Raw genomic sequence first — 17,913 nt, 5'->3', positions numbered from 1 at the left:
TGAAATACCTCCTAGGGATATTGATAATAATCATTGGTATAACAAAATTAACTATAAGACGAATGATGTAGAAACCGAAACTATCGTACAACCTGTAATTACGGATAATCCTAGTGTTAAATTAAATCAGGATAATTATGTAACTAGATCAGGTAGAATAGTACACACACCGGCTAGATATAAGGACTAAATGTAGTTGGAAAAGGGGGATGTAATGTAATAAGTGTATACACAGCTTTAGATGTAAGATAGACATAGGCAACGGAGACACTGTAAACCAGAATGGTAGAATCGTCTAGAACGTACTACAATGTGTTTGTAGTTTAATCATTATTAATAAATAGATCTATAAATGATCTGTCTTTAATTACATTTGAAGACATAACACATGCAAAACGATTGTTTCCAGTAATCCTGACACATATACCTAAGTATTCCCGACATGCGTTTATATTGCATAATTCTCCTTATAAAGTTTTGATAAACACTATCTTTCGAATTTTACGTTAATTTTTAACTGAAAAAAATGAAGGGAGTTCAACTATACTGCGGTGTTTCGGAAGATTCTTATTTTGCTAGGTATTAATTACCGTTCCTCAGGATATATTATTATTATTAAAGGATGAAAACATAGAAAAGTGAATACAAATTTATTAACACCTTCGTTATTCTTATGGTGTTAGGTCAATCGTCTTCTTGACAATTAGGTAGTACAAATCAATTGAGCTTTGCGATATTTTTACAAAGTTTTGACGAGCAATTCTATTTACAACGACAAAGGACGATATCTAGAGCAGCCTTCGGAATTAATCTAACGTTGGGAGAATGGGAATGTAGCTATTTTCAATTCAGGATAGATAAGGTAGTCTGAGCGACATTTCATAGTTTATAAGATGAAAAAAGTACATCTTGAGATTTACACCTGATATGCCGTAATGATGGAAATGGATCAAATGCTAGAGAAGATTAGATGGAATCGCAAGAGAATGGAGTTCAGAATTGTTAGATCTACCTAAAGCTTCGCATCTCTTGAAACTTCGAAGTGATGAAGAAGCAACAGGAATGCATCTGTATCTGTAGCGTTTTTCTAGTATCCGCGTCCTTGATGTGAAAAGCTTCTAGTTCTAAGGAGGAAATCTGTGTCGTATGACGGTTACAGAAAACTTTTCTTTCATCATTGAAGCCTCTCGCTATTACCAGTACCTACGCCTTCAAATGAGGCCTCTTCAAGGTGATGCGACAAGATTTCTTTTGTTTTCCTCTAATAAAAGTTATTCCATATGAGGTCATGGACCATCGCGGATATCTTTCACACGACGCATAGAAACCAAAATGCTTGCCAAAACAGAAATAATTTAATAATTATACGATGTGAAGAAATTTAAACAGTAGCCATAGTACTATGAAAAAAAGGAATCCACTTTTACGCACTTTGACGTTAAGCCTAATTTACATTTGGCAAGTTTACTGGCGGAAAGTACTGTCGGTCAGTAAACTTGCCACGTGTAAATGCGCGGAAAGTGCCAGTTAAATAGAAATAGGGTATAGCAAGTTTACTGGCAGAAAGTACTTTCCGCCAGTAAACTTACCAAATGTAAATTAGGCTTTAGAAAAACTATGAAATCATTGTTTAAACATTTGTTCATTATTATTATCGTGCCGTACCTCCGTCAGGAATAACATTATAATCCGTTTTTAGATCGAAAAAATCGGTCGCAAGAGTGAAAATATCAACATTTTCGGAAATTGGCCGCCATCTTGAATTCTGGACTTCCTGTTCAGATTTCGAGGTGCCAACATCGATATTCGTGTTCAGCAGGTCCAAATTAGTAAAAAACGCCTATTTGGCCAAATGTTGTCTGAAATGCCCCTAGAACCCGTTAAAACGCTGTTTATTATAAAAGTGAACCAGTCTAAAATAACCATTTCCATTTTCCCGCGACACGTAGTGATACAGCTCAACAAAGTGTCTTATAATTTTGGTGGTTAAAAGCACAATTCCGAGGTAAGTTATGTTTGTACCTAACCTAATAATCCTATTGTTTAGGGTGATTATTTTGATAAAATGTTCACACAATGTAGTTATATACAAGTTTTACACAAGCGCTTTTCGGACCTTTTGACTTACAAATTAACAGCAGCTTAAAACTGTTTGAAAACTTAAATGGAATAGAACATACATGTCCTTATTTGATTTAGATGCGATTTCATGTGGTGGAGTTCGCACAATCCTCGGGATGAGGTTTAGGGATCGTGCAGGAAGACTGGTTAACTCCCAGGAAAAAAGAGACTTTCTGGCCTCCTTATAAACAGCCTATACAATACAATAAAGCGCTAACAGGTACCACACCTCCTGGTGATGATTGGAAAATTTACCAGATTAAAAAAACGTATTATTCTACTGGTTAGTAGGTCATTCACTTTTTGATATACCTATTGAATTGAGACATGACAATTTTATATAATAGTACCAAAGCACAGCTTACTTACATACAGCTGCACAACTCTGTTGGCGAAAACGGATTGCGGCATGCTCCGCCGTAAAAGACAGCAGCCACGTAATAATCTTCAATGAGGCAATAACATTGAGCATACCCCGACTTCTACCGCAACCTAGAGAAACCTTGCACCATTCCGTCTCGCCTTGTTGTCGACCGCCACATCAAAGGTGACGCTCATAGTTGTAGAGCTGGGTATAAGTAAGCTGTGGTAGTAGTAGTACGTAGTTATTTATAATAATAGATCTTTTTGAATTGCTTATAGATGATCTTCTAAAGGCAAGGCAAAAGTTAAAAGATGCTGAAATAGAATCCGAAGTTGGAACTGCAACAGAATCAGAACCAGGAACCAATAAAAGAAAAAGAAAGAGGAAGCCTGTTAAGAAATTAATCCATTCTAGTAGTAGTGAAAATGAGAATGTTGAAGATGATGATGTATAACTTTAATTCGTAATTTACCACCACTACCTCCGGATGACACGGATACACAAAAAGAAATTAATGAGTGCAGTAAGTAAATTGTGTTTATAATTTTAAAATGTTGTTTGTGTCTAAAAAGGCATGAAGAAGCAACGACAAACGTCGGCGAACGCGATCCGCCGTCGGTCGGTACATCAAAGGAAAATGCTCGTTCGTGTTTGATCGCGATCGTCAGGTCTGGACGGGGAACGAACGGTCGCTGTTGCATTTGCAAACGAAAAGTGGCAGTTGAGTCAACAGGTTGAGTTAAACTAGCAGTGTTGATTGATTTTGCGTGTTAAGCCTCATGGAATGGTCCAACGACATAGTTATTTCTTTTATAAAAGATGTGGAAAAGTTGGCAATGCTATGGGATAGCCAAAATCCCTTTTACAAAATTACAAGGAAAAAGAATGATGCGTGGTCCGAATTAGCTCGTACTTACAATAGTACACCAGAAGAAGTAAAAAAGAAATGGAAGAGTTTACAGGTAAGTTAATGATTTATTAAACATTGTTCCTTAATTTTCTTTGTTATTAAAATTTTAATTGAACTTAAAAGTTCCAGATTTTTGCATAGGTGGGTACCTATTTTTAGGTATATGGTCTGTAGGTAATGTAATATTTATTATTTTTTTTAGGCGTCGTATAGAAGGGAGAGACAAAAAGTCAAAGATGTTACTCATTCAGGCATGGCGACAGCTGACAAATATACTCCCACCTGGTTTGCTTATGATGCTTTGGCATTTATGTCAGATCGTTATACTCCACGGAAAACACAAAATACTTCAGAAGTAAGAATTTTTATTCAGATACATATTTTACCGTAACGAACAATAATAGTTAATAACAATATATAGATAACCTACTCATAATCGTCTTGCCATGAAACGCGTTCTGTTTTGCAAAATTCCGCAAACGTATCCCTGATTTTTTTTACATTTTCGGCTGTTTTTCGAGGAATACATCGAAAAGAGCTAAACGCCGATCTTTCTTGGTAATCGTTCCCTTGCGTACTTTTTTTTCTACACCTGACTTCTCGGTAAAATTATTATAGTTTTTGCGATTTCTTAAAAAGTTGTGTAGATATAAACATGCAAGCACAACAAGAGTTGCTTTATCAGGATTTAACAGCATTGGTTTCCTGAACACTCTGAATACAGACGATAATATGCCGAATGCATTTTCAACAATTCGTCGCGCTCTACTCAGTCGATAATTGAAAGCTCTTTCTTTTGTACCTTTTTCCCAGGATCCTGTATAGGGTTTCATAATAAGAGCGTTTTTTAATGCAGTCGAACAGAAACGTTCCGCGTTTTTAAATTACTTATTTAGTTCGAGTGTTGTGTTCGAGTTTGCATTTCAAGCACCAGGTCTGCAGGTGGTGCTTTAAAAGTCATAACCTAACATTTCGACAAAATGGCAGACGTAGTTCAGGTGTTTAATTGTTTTTATTGTAAATCAAAAAATTTAACGTGGACGGAAGTTGAAAAGCACCGATGTTTTGCTGGCAAATGTTTATTAAGCATAGGGGCAAACAATGTAATTTATTGTGATGAAGGTATGTTGACCTTTAAGCATATTTTGTTTTTATTGGTTTGATTTAGATATCACTGCTGGTGGAGCACCTGACGAAGTTGTAACAGAAACACAAGAAGACTCGCAAGAAGATGCTTTGTGTGATAAGGAAAATGCAACTGTTTCGATGGAAAATGACAATGCAAAGTGGTCTCACTCTGCAATATTAGTGCTAATTGATGAATACCGAAAACATAAGAATGACTTAGAAAAAAAGAACTCCTTAAAACGACATATTTGGAAAAAGTGATTTAATTTTTTTATTATTTTTTTAATGTACTAATGTGCATTTTATTGCAGGATAGCTACCAATATAAATAATGAAGAGTCCAGTTCTTACACATGGGACCAGATACAAAATAAGTGGAAAAGTTTGTTACGTACATACAAAAATGTAAAAGACCACAATAATGAAACAGGCAGAGGGCGCAAAAATTGGCAGTACTTTGATCTTATGGATGAACTTCTGAAAGGGAATCCAACTGTTCAACCACCAGTAGTAATTAATAATGGCGAGATAACAGTGTGTAGTGGTAGTCAACCATCCATGTCAGCAGAAGATTCTCCTCGAAATACACGGTCCAACACTCCAGAGAGCAGTAACAGAAAAAGGAAGTCGTCATGTGATATGTCCGATTTATTAAACTCTATATTAAAGCAAAACAAACAACAACATGAAGAAGAGATGGTGGAGAAACGCCGTTTCAATACTCTCTTAGAAAAATTAGTAAATAATATTCTAAACAAGGAGCAAGAATAAATGTATATTAGTTCTTATATCTTAATATAACATTACACGTTTACAGTTTATTCATAATAGCAATGCGTTTATCATTACCCTTCCTAGTGTCTACATCCGAAAAACGATTACGTATCTGGCTTTTACCATCCTCGTTATCATCATTAATGATTTCTGGAACTTCCTCGCAACGTTGTGTGCAAAAATTGTGTAATATACATGCTGCCATAATCACATGTGGTATATAAAAAGGATTGTGTAATTCCAAATAATTTAATCTTCTCCACCTGGCTTTCAAGATACCAAAAGCTCTTTCAATTGGTGATCTAGTAGCAGCATGGCACACATTAAATTTTGTTTGTTTTTGGTTTAGGTGACCGTTATCTCGAAAAGGTGTCAAAAGCTGTGCATTTATTGGGTAGGCTGAATCACCCAATAAATGTGAACTTTGTGGGAAAAGTACATCATCGTTACATTTTACACGTACTGTAGAATGTTGAAAAACCCGGGCATCATGAACCGACCCCGGGTATCCCACAAAGCAGTCAGTAAATATACAATTATGGTCACATACGCCTTGTAATATCATAGATGGTCTGCCTTTTCTATTGATGTAAGTGGCAGAATTGTGCTTGGGTGGACATATATTAATATGGCACCCGTCTATAGCACCCAACACTCCAGGAAATGATTTTATTTTCTACAAAGAAAAAATGTTAATACTTCTAAGGTAGGGAAACTAAAAAAAATACCTTGAAACCAGCTATTGTTTTAATAGCATCATTTCCTTTTGGCCATTTTATAAATACAGAACCTTTGCTGTTCAGAATTTTACATACTCTTATTAGGCAGTGAAATATGGAGCTCTTTGAGACATTGAAGCGATCACCAATAGATCTGAAGCAATTAACGGATTACTATTTTTGTTATACAAGGTATTCACATAATACAAACCTATAGCTTTCTTGATTGGCTAAAACCCACACACAAATTAAACATTGTAAAGAAATAGGCACTTCTGGTCTACCAACAATCTTTTTGGAGGCCTTGCATAAACCACAAATGTTAATTAAGACAGCCATACTACTACGAGACATTCTGAAATGTGAGTGGAAATCTTCGTGTAAATATCGTAGTACTACGTCTTCATACATCTCAATTCTATTATGTGTAAGACGTCGTCTTCTTTTGTTGTAAATGGTGATTATTTGCAATAGAGTCTGAAACCGCTTTGATTTCCCTTAAAAATATGTATATGCTGCACAAAGACTTTCTTAACGCTTGGACTTACTGCTACAGTGAAACAAGGCGTGCCCACGGGCCAATACAAGATTGATCACATCGTTTTGCTCATTTATATCCATTATTAAACAATATCAAAATACTTCAACACCAATTTCAAAAGAGTGCGGTTTGAGGTTATAGCATAAACATAGACAAACTACTCTATGGGATATAGGTTACGTTAGTTGCACAAAGCGTCGTTTTTTAATGCGGGATTCGAACACACGCTCGACCAATGAATCATTCTGTTCAACTAAAAAGTGTTCGACCAGCAGGAACACTTTAAAAACGCACTCAATATTTTTCATAAGCGGAAACGCGTCATCTGCTACAAACACGTAAGGTGCGACAGAATTGGTTGTTGGGAGGGGCGCTTCTTCTGGCAAGTTTAAAGAATTTGATTCCATGTCAAGATAGAAACTAGTATTTTTAAACACACCACCATCGGAAATACGTCCTTGACAACCGACGTCTGCATAAATAAATTTGTAATTTGCATCAACAACTGCCATTAACACAATACTGAAGTGCGATTTATAGTTAAAGTAGTCGGAACCGCTGTTGATAGGTGCTTGTAAAGCTATGTGCTTCCCGTCTATCGCGCCTAAACAATGGGGGAAATTCCATAAATTGTAGTAATCTTCCGAAATTTTGAGCCATTCTTCCCTGGAAGTTGGTGTCTGGAACAAAGAGAATTACCTGATAGATATTTATTTTCTGTAATACTCAAAAATAATTTTAAGAGCGGCGATAAACAAACTAACCAAAATTAATCACCAAGACCACGAACAAAACTAATAAAACCATTAATTTTTGTAACTTAACCTTTTGTATGTTTTTCCTTGGTTTTTAGGATTCCCAGCAGCTCCTCGGTGAAGGTGACGATGAAATCCTGGGCGATGGTGAAGATGAAGAAAGGAATGATAAAACCTTAAAGGAAGCAACCTCAAAGGAAACTGGAAGCAAATGTGACGAAGAAAAAAGTGAGATGCCCTTATCTACCACGACTACAAAAAGCACTCTAAAACGACCTTTGTTTTCAAAATCATCGTGTGCCAAGAGGCCTAAAGAAGATCCTAGAATAGATGAAGTTTATAGTATTTTGAAATCGACTGCATCAGAGCGTCCAGTTACTCGTGATGATAATGATGTATTTGGAGAATACGTTGCGAAAACGTTGAGAACATTAGATAGTCACTCGAGAATTGTAGCCAAGCATTATATAAATCAAAATCTGTTTGACGCTGAAATGGGAAGATTTAGGCAGCCATTATTACATATGCAATCACAGTTCCAGCCTCAGTATTCCAGCTCGGCTTCTGCGCATTCTTCAACAACGGTGACACCATTCCCTTCACCTTCACTAAGCCTTGGGAATCCTAATCAAAATTCTCAGCAACAGTTTTCAACTAATCAAAGCCTACCGGCGAGTAACCATCAGATAACTCCAACTCCTATGCAGACAGCTCCGTTGCAACATGCAGAACAAGTTTCAGCAATGAGCATGGGATCTACAGTTCACGAGTCTAATGACAGACATACAGAAGAATCTGCAGCACCCTCGTTACTTACGTTTTTCACAAATTTTCAATAGGCATCGGTAGTTTTAATGTAATATTTTTTGTAACATTATCCCTAACCTATGCATATAGCAATTGGTGAAATAAATATAAAAATAGTATATTACGCACCGAGTGCGAAAGTAGGTTATTTTTCGAAGAATTTTAATCACCCGAGGCGCGCAGCGCCGAGGGTGATTATATTCTAAGAAAAATAACCTTTCGTCGAGGTTCGTATACGATTTTATTCACGATCATCATTATAATCATTCCATTATCAAAAATAAAATAATTCACTAAATTTATACGTATTATATTCATCTTATGCGCCATCTGCAATATTATTGCCCTACATAAAATGTTGTCGGTAATACAGATTTGGAAATTTACCTAATTTAATTTAACATGTATGTTAAAAAATGGCCCATACAAAAGAATTTAAATGTACATCCCCTCAAATAAGGGAAATTGAGTGTAGTAAAAAATTTACTCCCCGAATGAATTTTTGAAGTGAATGAACAATGGTGGGCAGGAAAGGGTATAGGTAAAACTTCATGTTTTACTTGCTTATTTTAATGAGGTAAAGGTAAAAAAATCATCCACATTATGAACGACCAAATAATGTTGTGATCCACATTCAAACCTAATGCGGTAATGCCTAATGACCATGTCAGTTTTATTATTCTAAAATGTACCTACAGCGATCTTTTGTGATTACAGATTTAGACTGGGTTACAATATTAGTATTATAATCTGTGCAGATGTCAATAACGAAAGATTTATTCTCCAGATCCAATCAGATAGTCACTAAACACCTGTTCCAATACGATAGCCCTAAAAAATAGCATTATCTATTTCTAAAATGTGACAAATTACATTTAATTACCGGACATTGTTTTTGGCATATGATCGCTACAATATTAGCAAGTGCCAGTAGAGTTCTTCAACTTAAAACAGTTCGGTGGCTGTAGATTGGCTGCACTAGCAGGAGGTTTCGTCGCCAATTCAGTGACCCATTCGCTTTACGGGCACGCGAAAATAACAAAGTATGGCAGTATCCTCTTCAGGTAGTGCTACGACGTCTCCGATATGCAACATTATGATGCCATAAATTGCCATCCCTTGCTCTTCTCATAGGTCGCAAGCGCAACCCAATGTTTCCATGTCTTATAGACAAGAATTGAACTTTTCCACCCAGAAATTTAAACAGTAATGGGCTTTCTAAAGTAACAATCAATTTTATTAAACTCAAGTTCGAGTTTTATATACTTACCGATCCTTTAATAATTAACGGTTTCATTTTTATTTTGTTTTTACTTAACCATTTAGCACCGCGCTCGTTTAGTTTTAGGTTACGTGAAACAAACCATCATTTCCCGTAATCTGGCTAAAGTTAATCACAACTCCTACTTGTGTTTACTTCGGTACGCATTTACTTATTTCACTTTTTCGCGTTTGGTCGTTCATTTGCAATTTACAAAAAAAAGCACAGAACTTAAAATAATCCATATTACTCATAATAAGAATAAGAATTGTTTTTAAAATGCGGTTTTGAACAATTTGCATCTAAATCAGCTGTCATCGGTGTCAGACAGTTACGATGAGAGCGCCATCCATTAGGATATTAGCAACTAAATCGAGGTAGGTAATGAAATATTACTAACCTCGAATCGAACATTACTAACCTCGAGAATCTACTTTCCTCCCTCCTGGAAAAATAAGTGTTGTAAAACACAACTTCCTTATCCTTCAAAATGACAATTATGAGACTGATTACAATATGATCGTGAAGAAAGTATCTTACCTACCTTAATTTCATGTCGTAGAGCGTCTATTATCGCAGCACAAACTTCAGGAATAATCGTTGCAATAACTTGTTTTGAAAATTTCAGAGACTTGCTATAACTAGACTGCGCTTAACGTATCTAAGGTGTTGTCGACACAGTATGCAACACACAATGCACCGCGGGGCAAAAATCGCTGAGATGATATGCAATATAATGAAATAAGCTGATATTTTAGATGTTCCGTTCATTAATCATTCTCGTGATTAGCTCGAATTAGTGAACAGATAAATTTCTGTTGAGAATAAACCAATAAACTTAGGTTAACTTGTGCCTATCAACATGTACTCTGTCGATAAATTTTTAAATAATACGCTGATTTTCAACGGATAAAAGTTTAAAGGGCCAATGGATCAGAGCCATTCGAAGAGAAAAATTTACTCCCACCATAATGCATTTTGCGGGGAATGAAGCCGATTTTAGAAAGGTACCTACGAAGGTGTTAAACAATAATGCAATACCGAGCGTTTTCGACTTTCCCATTCACTTAAAATAACGTAGAACTATTATTCGACATCCTTTACCAGCAAGACAACGGCAGTACCTATTTGTCTATTAGGTATAGACGTAACTAAGTACTTACTGGTACTAAGTATATTTCAGGTTTTGTTACAAGAAAAATAGGTAAGTCTGTTAAATGTTCCATATGTGCAGATGCGATATTCGCATCAGAGAGTCATTCAAAGCTTTTAACTAGAAAAAATCGTGGAGGATTGTTGCACGTATCAAGCGATGCATTAAAAATTTGCCAAATTGCTGAAAATGTGTTCAGGTTTTTCATTCAATCCACACCACACCGCGTTGTAAACAAAATGGTTATCAGCAGTCTAAGAAAAATAAATAACAGTTACAGCCCATTTGGGTTTTTGGATAGGAATATATTGAATCAAAATCCGCTAAATAATCATATCTTACTACTTACAACTTTAGTTTTAAGAGTATATTTTCCCATACGTGTTCACCACCAAAATACACATATAAATCAAACTAGGACTAGAGTAAGGCAGTTATATGTATATCAATTTACTTCAAATAAAATACCAATAAATTCGATTAAAACAGTTAACAGCTGTATGTTATCTCTTTTTGCTACTAAAATTTAGAATAAACATGGCTAAAGCAAGCTGCAGAACGTACGTCTGCCCCGCAATGAACAGTTGGTTGCCTATCCTATATTGACAACACTGCCCTACTAAGCACAAAGGGGGTAACTGCAATTTTTGGGGAAATTGAGAAATCGATGCCAAGTGACTCCTTGCGGTTTAATGTGCCTAATACTAAGGTATTATAGTTGTATCTTCGCCTGAATATTAACAAACATGCGTATTTCGTTAGCCGTAACTACCTTTTTTGCTTGAATTACTAAAGGCTTTGGGAGTAAGTACAGATTACTAGACAACTGCAGCCGTAACTACTGCAGATAAGGCGTTTTGCCTTAGCAAACGTCACATACTACATTTTTTGCTTTAGTAAAGTATCACTTGCCCCCATTATACTCTAGTAAGTGGACGTCATTTTTAACCTTAATAAACAGCTGCAGTAAATTAATAAGTGCATATCAGGCAGCGTCAGTGACTGTGTTTCTGAGTATTATTATTATAATTAATAATAAATTCACTTCGTTACATTTACATTGTTGGTTTAACTGATGGCTTCACGAGGTAAACATTTAGTGAGTTTGTGTATTGATCAACGAGAAAAGTTGAAAACGGCTACGGTGACAAGTACTTCAAAAGCTAATACCGCCTCCAACAACGCAAACCTTCATCAAGGCAACTCCAACGATCCTCGTAATGATTTTAATCTATCTGAAGCTAAAGATACGGAAACTGATCATTTATTAGGCGATAGTGATTTGTGTGTTTCTGCGCCTACCACCAGTGCAGCAGCAGTTATACCTGATGGCATATATATAATTAACGATAACGGATATTTGGATCCAGTTATTGACTATATTGAGACTGAAATAGATGTTGATGGTATTCAGATAGATGGTCTTCAGTTACCTTTCGATGAAATACGTACAATTAATCAACCTTGCATTTCTTCAGCTGAGGATAACCAAAATTTCAACAATGGTATGTATCAGTATTAATGTTAGTCCGAGTGTTAATCCAATTGAATTAGGAGCAGAAACTGAAGTTACATCAGATAATCCTACTGTAAATAAGGTTGTTCCTGAAACCCCTAGTGATCCAATACCGGAAGCTCAATTAGAAATTGATTGTGGACTTACCAAGACTGGAAACCCAAGAAAGAGAAAGAAATATTTGTTGTCGCGAACCGAAAGGAATACAATTAAGAAAAGAAAAGCAATGGAGGGGCACAATGTAAAACAATCATGTCCAGTTACCTGCAAAGTCAAATGCTCTTCAATTATAACTCCTGAACGACGAAAAGAGATTAATAAACAGTATTGGTGTCTTCCTACAACACAGGAAAAGAAAACATTTGTTCTGAGTTCCGTAAGCAAAAAGCCGGTAACCAGACGAACAACATGCAGTCCAAACTCAAGGCGTTCTTTTACCAATGAGTATTTTCTAAAAAATGCGGATGGTACCTCACTACGCGTGTGCAAGACGTTTTTCTTAGCTACATTAGGCTATGAAAAAAATAATGACAAAATCTTGCAGAGCCTTTCTAAGCAAACGACCAACATTTCATCCAGTCATGATAAAAGGAAAGGGCGCATTCCAGCAAACAAAGTTGATCATGAGGTTATTGTAAAACACATCGAATCTTTTGAACCCTCAATTTCTCACTACAGGCGTGAGCATGCGCCTAACCGTAGGTATTTACCAAGCGACTTAACCATTACAAAAATGCACGAAGATTTTGTAAAAAAGCATCAAAATTTTAAATGTTCTTATGATCTGTATAGAAGTGAGGTATCAAAGTTAAACATCTCGTTTGTGAAACTTGGTCATGAACAATGCGAACGATGTGAACATTTTAACCTACATGAGCACAACAAAGAAAACGTACAAATTGAGAACTGTGAAACTTGCAAAATCTACGATTCTCACATTAAGAATGCTGGTGCTGCAAGACAAGACTACAAGAATGACTCCGCTAAGGTATCAAATGAAGATGAAATTATTTACTCTGTCGATATGCAAAAAGTCATAATGCTACCAAGATGTGACATGTTCAAAAATGTCATTTTTACCACAAGGCTAACTGTATATAATGAATGTTTTGTTCCTGTTGGGACCAAATCGAAACGTCCAACGGTGGCATGTGTATGGCACGATGCAATTCGGGGAAGGAATAAAGAAGAGCTAATTAGCACTGCATACAAATTTTTTTTAACTGAAGGACGTGATGTTAAAACCATAATTCTGTGGATGGACAATTGTTCCTCGCAGAACAAAAACTGGGCATTTCTTACACATCTTGTTTTTTGTGTCAACTCAACTGAAATATCTGCTGATACAATCCACATAAAATACTTTGAAACAGGACACAGTTTTATGTCGGCGGATTCGTTTCACCATAGGGTAGAAAAATCATTACAACAATTCAAGAAAGTGTATGACTTCGAGGATTTTAAAAAATGTGTTCAAAGTGCCTCTTCAAAAGTTGCAGTAGCTGAGATGAAACCAAGCGACTTTTTTCAATGGGTAGACTGCAGCATTAAAAGAACTACCAAAAAGAAAAATAATACGACACCTAATACAAAGAAAAAACACTCATCTGTTGAATGTTCTGATGCAAAGGAACCTTTGCCTTATTTAAAGGAAATGAATCAAATAAAGGCGATCAGGGGTAAAATGAATCTGTATTATAAAAGTTCTTTTAATGAGAATGACGATTGGAAAGAACTTCATTTTCTTAATGCTACAACTTTAAAAAAAGGTTTGAAGGTCCCACCAGCACACGAAATGCCGATAGGAATTTCACATAAAAGAAAAACCTCCATTTTGAAAGAACTAGTTCATGGGAAAAAAGCTATTATACCAGAAAACCGGTTTCCGTTTTGGGAAAATCTACCAGAGAGGCCAGGTGACAACTAGTTAGTGCACTAAGTAGGACTATCGATTACAGATGGGAAGTTTTGTTATTCTACTCGCACGTTTAATTAGGCTATCATGCTGTAACCTTATCTCTAGCTTAGTATTTGGGTGTGTTTCGTATGTTTTAATAAATTAGTTTTTTTTAGTACTACCATGGTATTTCATTTTATTTTAGTGATGTACGATCTTAATCATTTTGCTTCATTTCCTAATTATTTGTATTATTTTTATACATTTACAAATCGTTATATATGAGTCAATTTTGACCTCCCTTAAAAATAGCTCCCTACTTTGTCTATTATAGACTATTCCCTCTATTTCGGACAATAAAATACTCAGGAAACTTGGTTACATGTGTATTTACTAAACCAATTCAACCGTAAGTACGCAGATACTACTTAGCAATTCTAGTTTTTTGTACTTACGCTAAATGATCTTAGTATTCCAACATTGGTTTAATTTTTTGGTCAGTTGTAAATGCAGTTATAATTATAAATGAAGGTTTATAGTTACAAAACGTTGGTTTCAAATAGGCGAAACAATTTTTAATTGAATAACTATGATTTGATATATTAAGCCTATACAAAAGCAAAAATGGATAACATACAACTTTAGACCTCCATTTCTCAAGTTTACCTCTGTTGTAGATACCCCCTCTGTGCTTAGCAGGGCAGAACAGGCGTTTATAGTAAAATCTACGTTACGCGCGGTCTAGTTATAACTAGAGAGCGGATATCTAGGTTTTATGCTTATCGTGAGTATTATAAGCACGCCAAAACTATTCAAAATATTAGACCTAATTTCGCATTTTGATTCATACCGACCATACTTTGTTATGCTTTTTCAGCTTTTTTTTAAAGAGAAATGCTTATTGACGTTAATATGCTTATTTAATGCTTTTTTGCTGATTCTATGAAAATAAAAGACTGTTAACACGTTCACCTGCACGCAGCGATTACAGAAGTTACACCGAGACGCGTAAATCACAGCCACAGCTGTTCACAGTGATCCCAGATTTCACGATTTATCGTGAGATTTCACGATCTTGAGTTACATCTCACGATCTCACGAATACAGTAGTAAATCTCAAGATTTTCCGTATTTCAAAAAATACTTTCAATTTTTTAATCTGATTCATGAATAAAATTTATATGCACAAAACGAAACAGTTATTAAAACAATAGCACATTCAGCTGATTCAACAGTCATATGGATATGAGTAAAGAATGAGCTGAAGCAGCGTAAGCGTAACGTTAGTAACGTGATACCGACGTGAATGTTGAATGAATCATAATGTGTTGTGTTGTGTTTTTCCACGCTGCCTTATCCCTGGCCACTCAGATGTCGGCTTGCGCGCTCAGCGTATATTACTTTTACTAAGGAATTATTGTCTTGTAGAAATCCTTACGCATACCTATTATAGATAGAGAGATTTTAATTTTTAATTAGTCAGTTTAACTTTGGCACACCGCACAGTTCGGTTTCTAATGCAAATTTGCTAATTTCATTAGTCATAGTCAGTTTGGACCGTACCTGTACGTATACTCGGGTTTCTTCATCAACTTTATTATTGACAATATACGTAACTAAATAAACTATTAATCACTAATGTGCTGAAGCGAAAATGTCTTCCGGTTCCGATTCAAATCGTGTTGATAGTGACACAGATGATAGTTCACCTTCGGCTTCAACGTCGCGTAAGAGGCCTAAATTGGCGTACAAACAAAAATACAAGAAGGATTGGGAGAAACAAATGCCATGGTTACAAGAAAGCCAAAATGGAGCATCTTTTGGTTGGTAAGTTACGCCTATAGTTCATACGGAACACAAAGTGTTAAATATAGCTTAATTTTATATAGGTGTAAAGCATGCAAATGTGACATAAAAATCACCCATGGAAAGGGTGATTTGGTAAAACACGAGTATACATCAAAACATACGAAATCTTGTGTATCTACCGTAGGACAAAAAACCATTACGTCCATGTTTGCTGAGAAGACAAAAGAAATGACCACAGAGATGAGGGCAAAAGAAGCCGAGATACGAATTGCCGGTTTTGTCGCGGAACATAATCTTCCATTTAAGATAATGGAACATCTTCCAGATTTAATGCGTGCTGTGTGCAGTGACTCGGCCATCGCTAAAAAAATCAAATGCGGTCCTACCAAAATTAAATCAATTATTACAAACGTAACAGGTGAAACTCATCGGCAAAATCTAATAGCTTTGATGAACAGTAACAAATTTAGTTTAATTGCCGATGAGTCAACTGATCGCTCGTGCACTAAAAATTTGTGCCTAGTTGCAAGGATAAATTGTAATAACAATAATGTAAAAGACTACTTTTTGGCGTTAATTCCAATACATGACGCTACTGGCGCAGCTTTGTTTGAACATATAATTCAATTTTTCAATAAGTATGGAATTGATTTTAAACAAAACTGTATCGGTTTTGCTTCTGATGGAGCAAATAATATGATGGGGGGCCAAAATTCTGTCGTAAGTCGTATCAAAGAACTTATACCTGGAATATTTGTCATGAAATGCATATGTCACAGTTTCCACCTTTGCGCGTCATATGCGTGCGAAAAGCTTCCTGAAGAAGTTGAAAAATTCGCCAGATATGTTTATAATTACTTTTCCAATAGTCCCAAAAGAACTGAGGAATTGAAAGAATTTCAACAATTTGCTAATGTATCTCCAGTAAAAATGCTACACCCATCTTCTACAAGATGGCTGTCACTAGAGTCAGTTGTCACTAGGTTACTCACTCAATACGGCGCTTTAACGCTATACTTTACGGATAAAGCATCATCTAAAAAAGATCAAGCAGCATTTTCTATTTTACACCTTCTTCAACAACCTGAAACAAAATTGTACTTAGAATTTTTGGCTTATGCTTTACCATTTTTTAATAAATTAAATACGTTAATGCAAAGTGAACAGCCACAAATTCATACTATTTATAAAGAAGTCAGCAACACCATAAAAACAATTATGGAATGTTTTATTAAAGACAGTATCATGAGTAAATTAAATGTTTACGAGATAGATTTCCAAAATCCACGGAACTTCCAAAATATTGAAGAAATGTACTTTGGCGCCGTAATAAATAGCAGTGCTAATTCAGAGACCCTTTTGCAAATTAAAAAGCAATGCCTTCAATTTTATATTGAATCTTTAAAACAGATCTTGTCTAGATTTCCCTTAAAAGATTCTATTTTTTCAAAATTGGATTTCATGGATCCAGAGACTGTTGTAAATAGAAAAGTTAAATCTATTGCCGATGTTGTGTCACATTTTTCCAATCTGCACTCCCATAGTCTTCAAGACATCGATAGTCAATGGAGAATGTTGCGAAATATAAATTTTGATGATTTTAATTTATGTATTGGTGATGACATCGTATCATTTTGGCGGAAAGTTTCTAAAATAAAATTGGGTACCGGTGAACAAAAATTTGGTAAATTAATTGCTTTCGTATTTAATTTATTATCTTTACCGCACTCCAGTGCGAATGTAGAAAGGTGTTTTTCTCAAATAAATTTGAATAAAACCAATATGAGAAACAGATTAATTAGTAGTACCTTGGAGGGTATACTACTAACAAAAAGTTTGGTTTCCGAAGGCGGTCAATGCGATAAGTTTGAAATAAACAAAGAGATGTGTAAGAAAATGAATAGTACTGATTTGTACAAAAACAAAGAAAATGAGGGGTCTGATTTAGACTCTGATTAAAAATATAATTTTGTATACATATTACCTTGTTTTATTTCATATATGTATTAATGTATTTGAATTTTTACTTTGGTAAGTACAAAGGTCCACTATATTAAAAATTGTAAAGAAAAAATTAACACGCCGCTGCTTTGCCATTCAAAATGGAATTCTCACGATTTATCACGATTTTTTACGATCAACCTAACGAAATCTGTTC

General features: G+C 35.4%; 4 protein-coding genes across 5 annotated transcripts; all 4 read left to right on the top strand.

Moving 5' to 3' along the window:
• Positions 1-3,100: 3,100 nt before the first annotated feature.
• Positions 3,101-8,170, top strand: LOC116160396. Of its 2 annotated transcripts, XM_031473578.1 has the most exons (3): positions 3,101-3,447; positions 3,598-3,750; positions 7,411-8,170. In XM_031473578.1, exons 1-3 carry the CDS (start codon positions 3,265-3,267, stop codon positions 8,149-8,151), a joined length of 1,077 nt encoding a protein of 358 aa, XP_031329438.1. In that variant the 5' UTR covers positions 3,101-3,264; the 3' UTR covers positions 8,152-8,170. The 2 variants fall into 2 exon arrangements, with proteins under 2 accessions (XP_031329438.1, XP_031329439.1); XM_031473579.1 differs by lacking the exon at positions 3,598-3,750.
• Positions 4,259-5,613, top strand: LOC116160397. The gene is made up of 3 exons (XM_031473580.1): positions 4,259-4,517; positions 4,564-4,780; positions 4,835-5,613. Exons 1-3 carry the CDS (start codon positions 4,376-4,378, stop codon positions 5,292-5,294), a joined length of 819 nt encoding a protein of 272 aa, XP_031329440.1. The 5' UTR covers positions 4,259-4,375; the 3' UTR covers positions 5,295-5,613.
• Positions 8,171-11,177: 3,007 nt separating the features above from the next.
• Positions 11,178-14,665, top strand: LOC116162748. Its single transcript, XM_031476445.1, has 3 exons — positions 11,178-12,038; positions 12,088-13,037; positions 14,624-14,665. The coding sequence occupies exons 1-3, from the start codon at positions 11,609-11,611 to the stop codon at positions 14,663-14,665; spliced, it is 1,422 nt and encodes a 473-aa protein (XP_031332305.1). The 5' UTR covers positions 11,178-11,608.
• An 899-nt stretch (positions 14,666-15,564) lies between these two features.
• On the top strand, positions 15,565-17,904 carry LOC116160178 (SCAN domain-containing protein 3-like). The gene is made up of 2 exons (XM_031473314.1): positions 15,565-15,773; positions 15,836-17,904. The coding sequence occupies exons 1-2, from the start codon at positions 15,601-15,603 to the stop codon at positions 17,712-17,714; spliced, it is 2,052 nt and encodes a 683-aa protein (XP_031329174.1). The 5' UTR covers positions 15,565-15,600; the 3' UTR covers positions 17,715-17,904.
• Positions 17,905-17,913: the final 9 nt, after the last annotated feature.

The sequence above is a fragment of the Photinus pyralis genome, unplaced genomic scaffold, assembly GCF_008802855.1.
Source record: "Photinus pyralis isolate 1611_PpyrPB1 unplaced genomic scaffold, Ppyr1.3 Ppyr1.4_LG1, whole genome shotgun sequence".
NCBI classification, from domain to species: Eukaryota; Metazoa; Arthropoda; class Insecta; order Coleoptera; family Lampyridae; genus Photinus; species Photinus pyralis.
The sequence above is the reverse complement of the archived record's forward strand: the minus strand, read 5'-3'. Positions and strand labels throughout refer to the sequence as shown.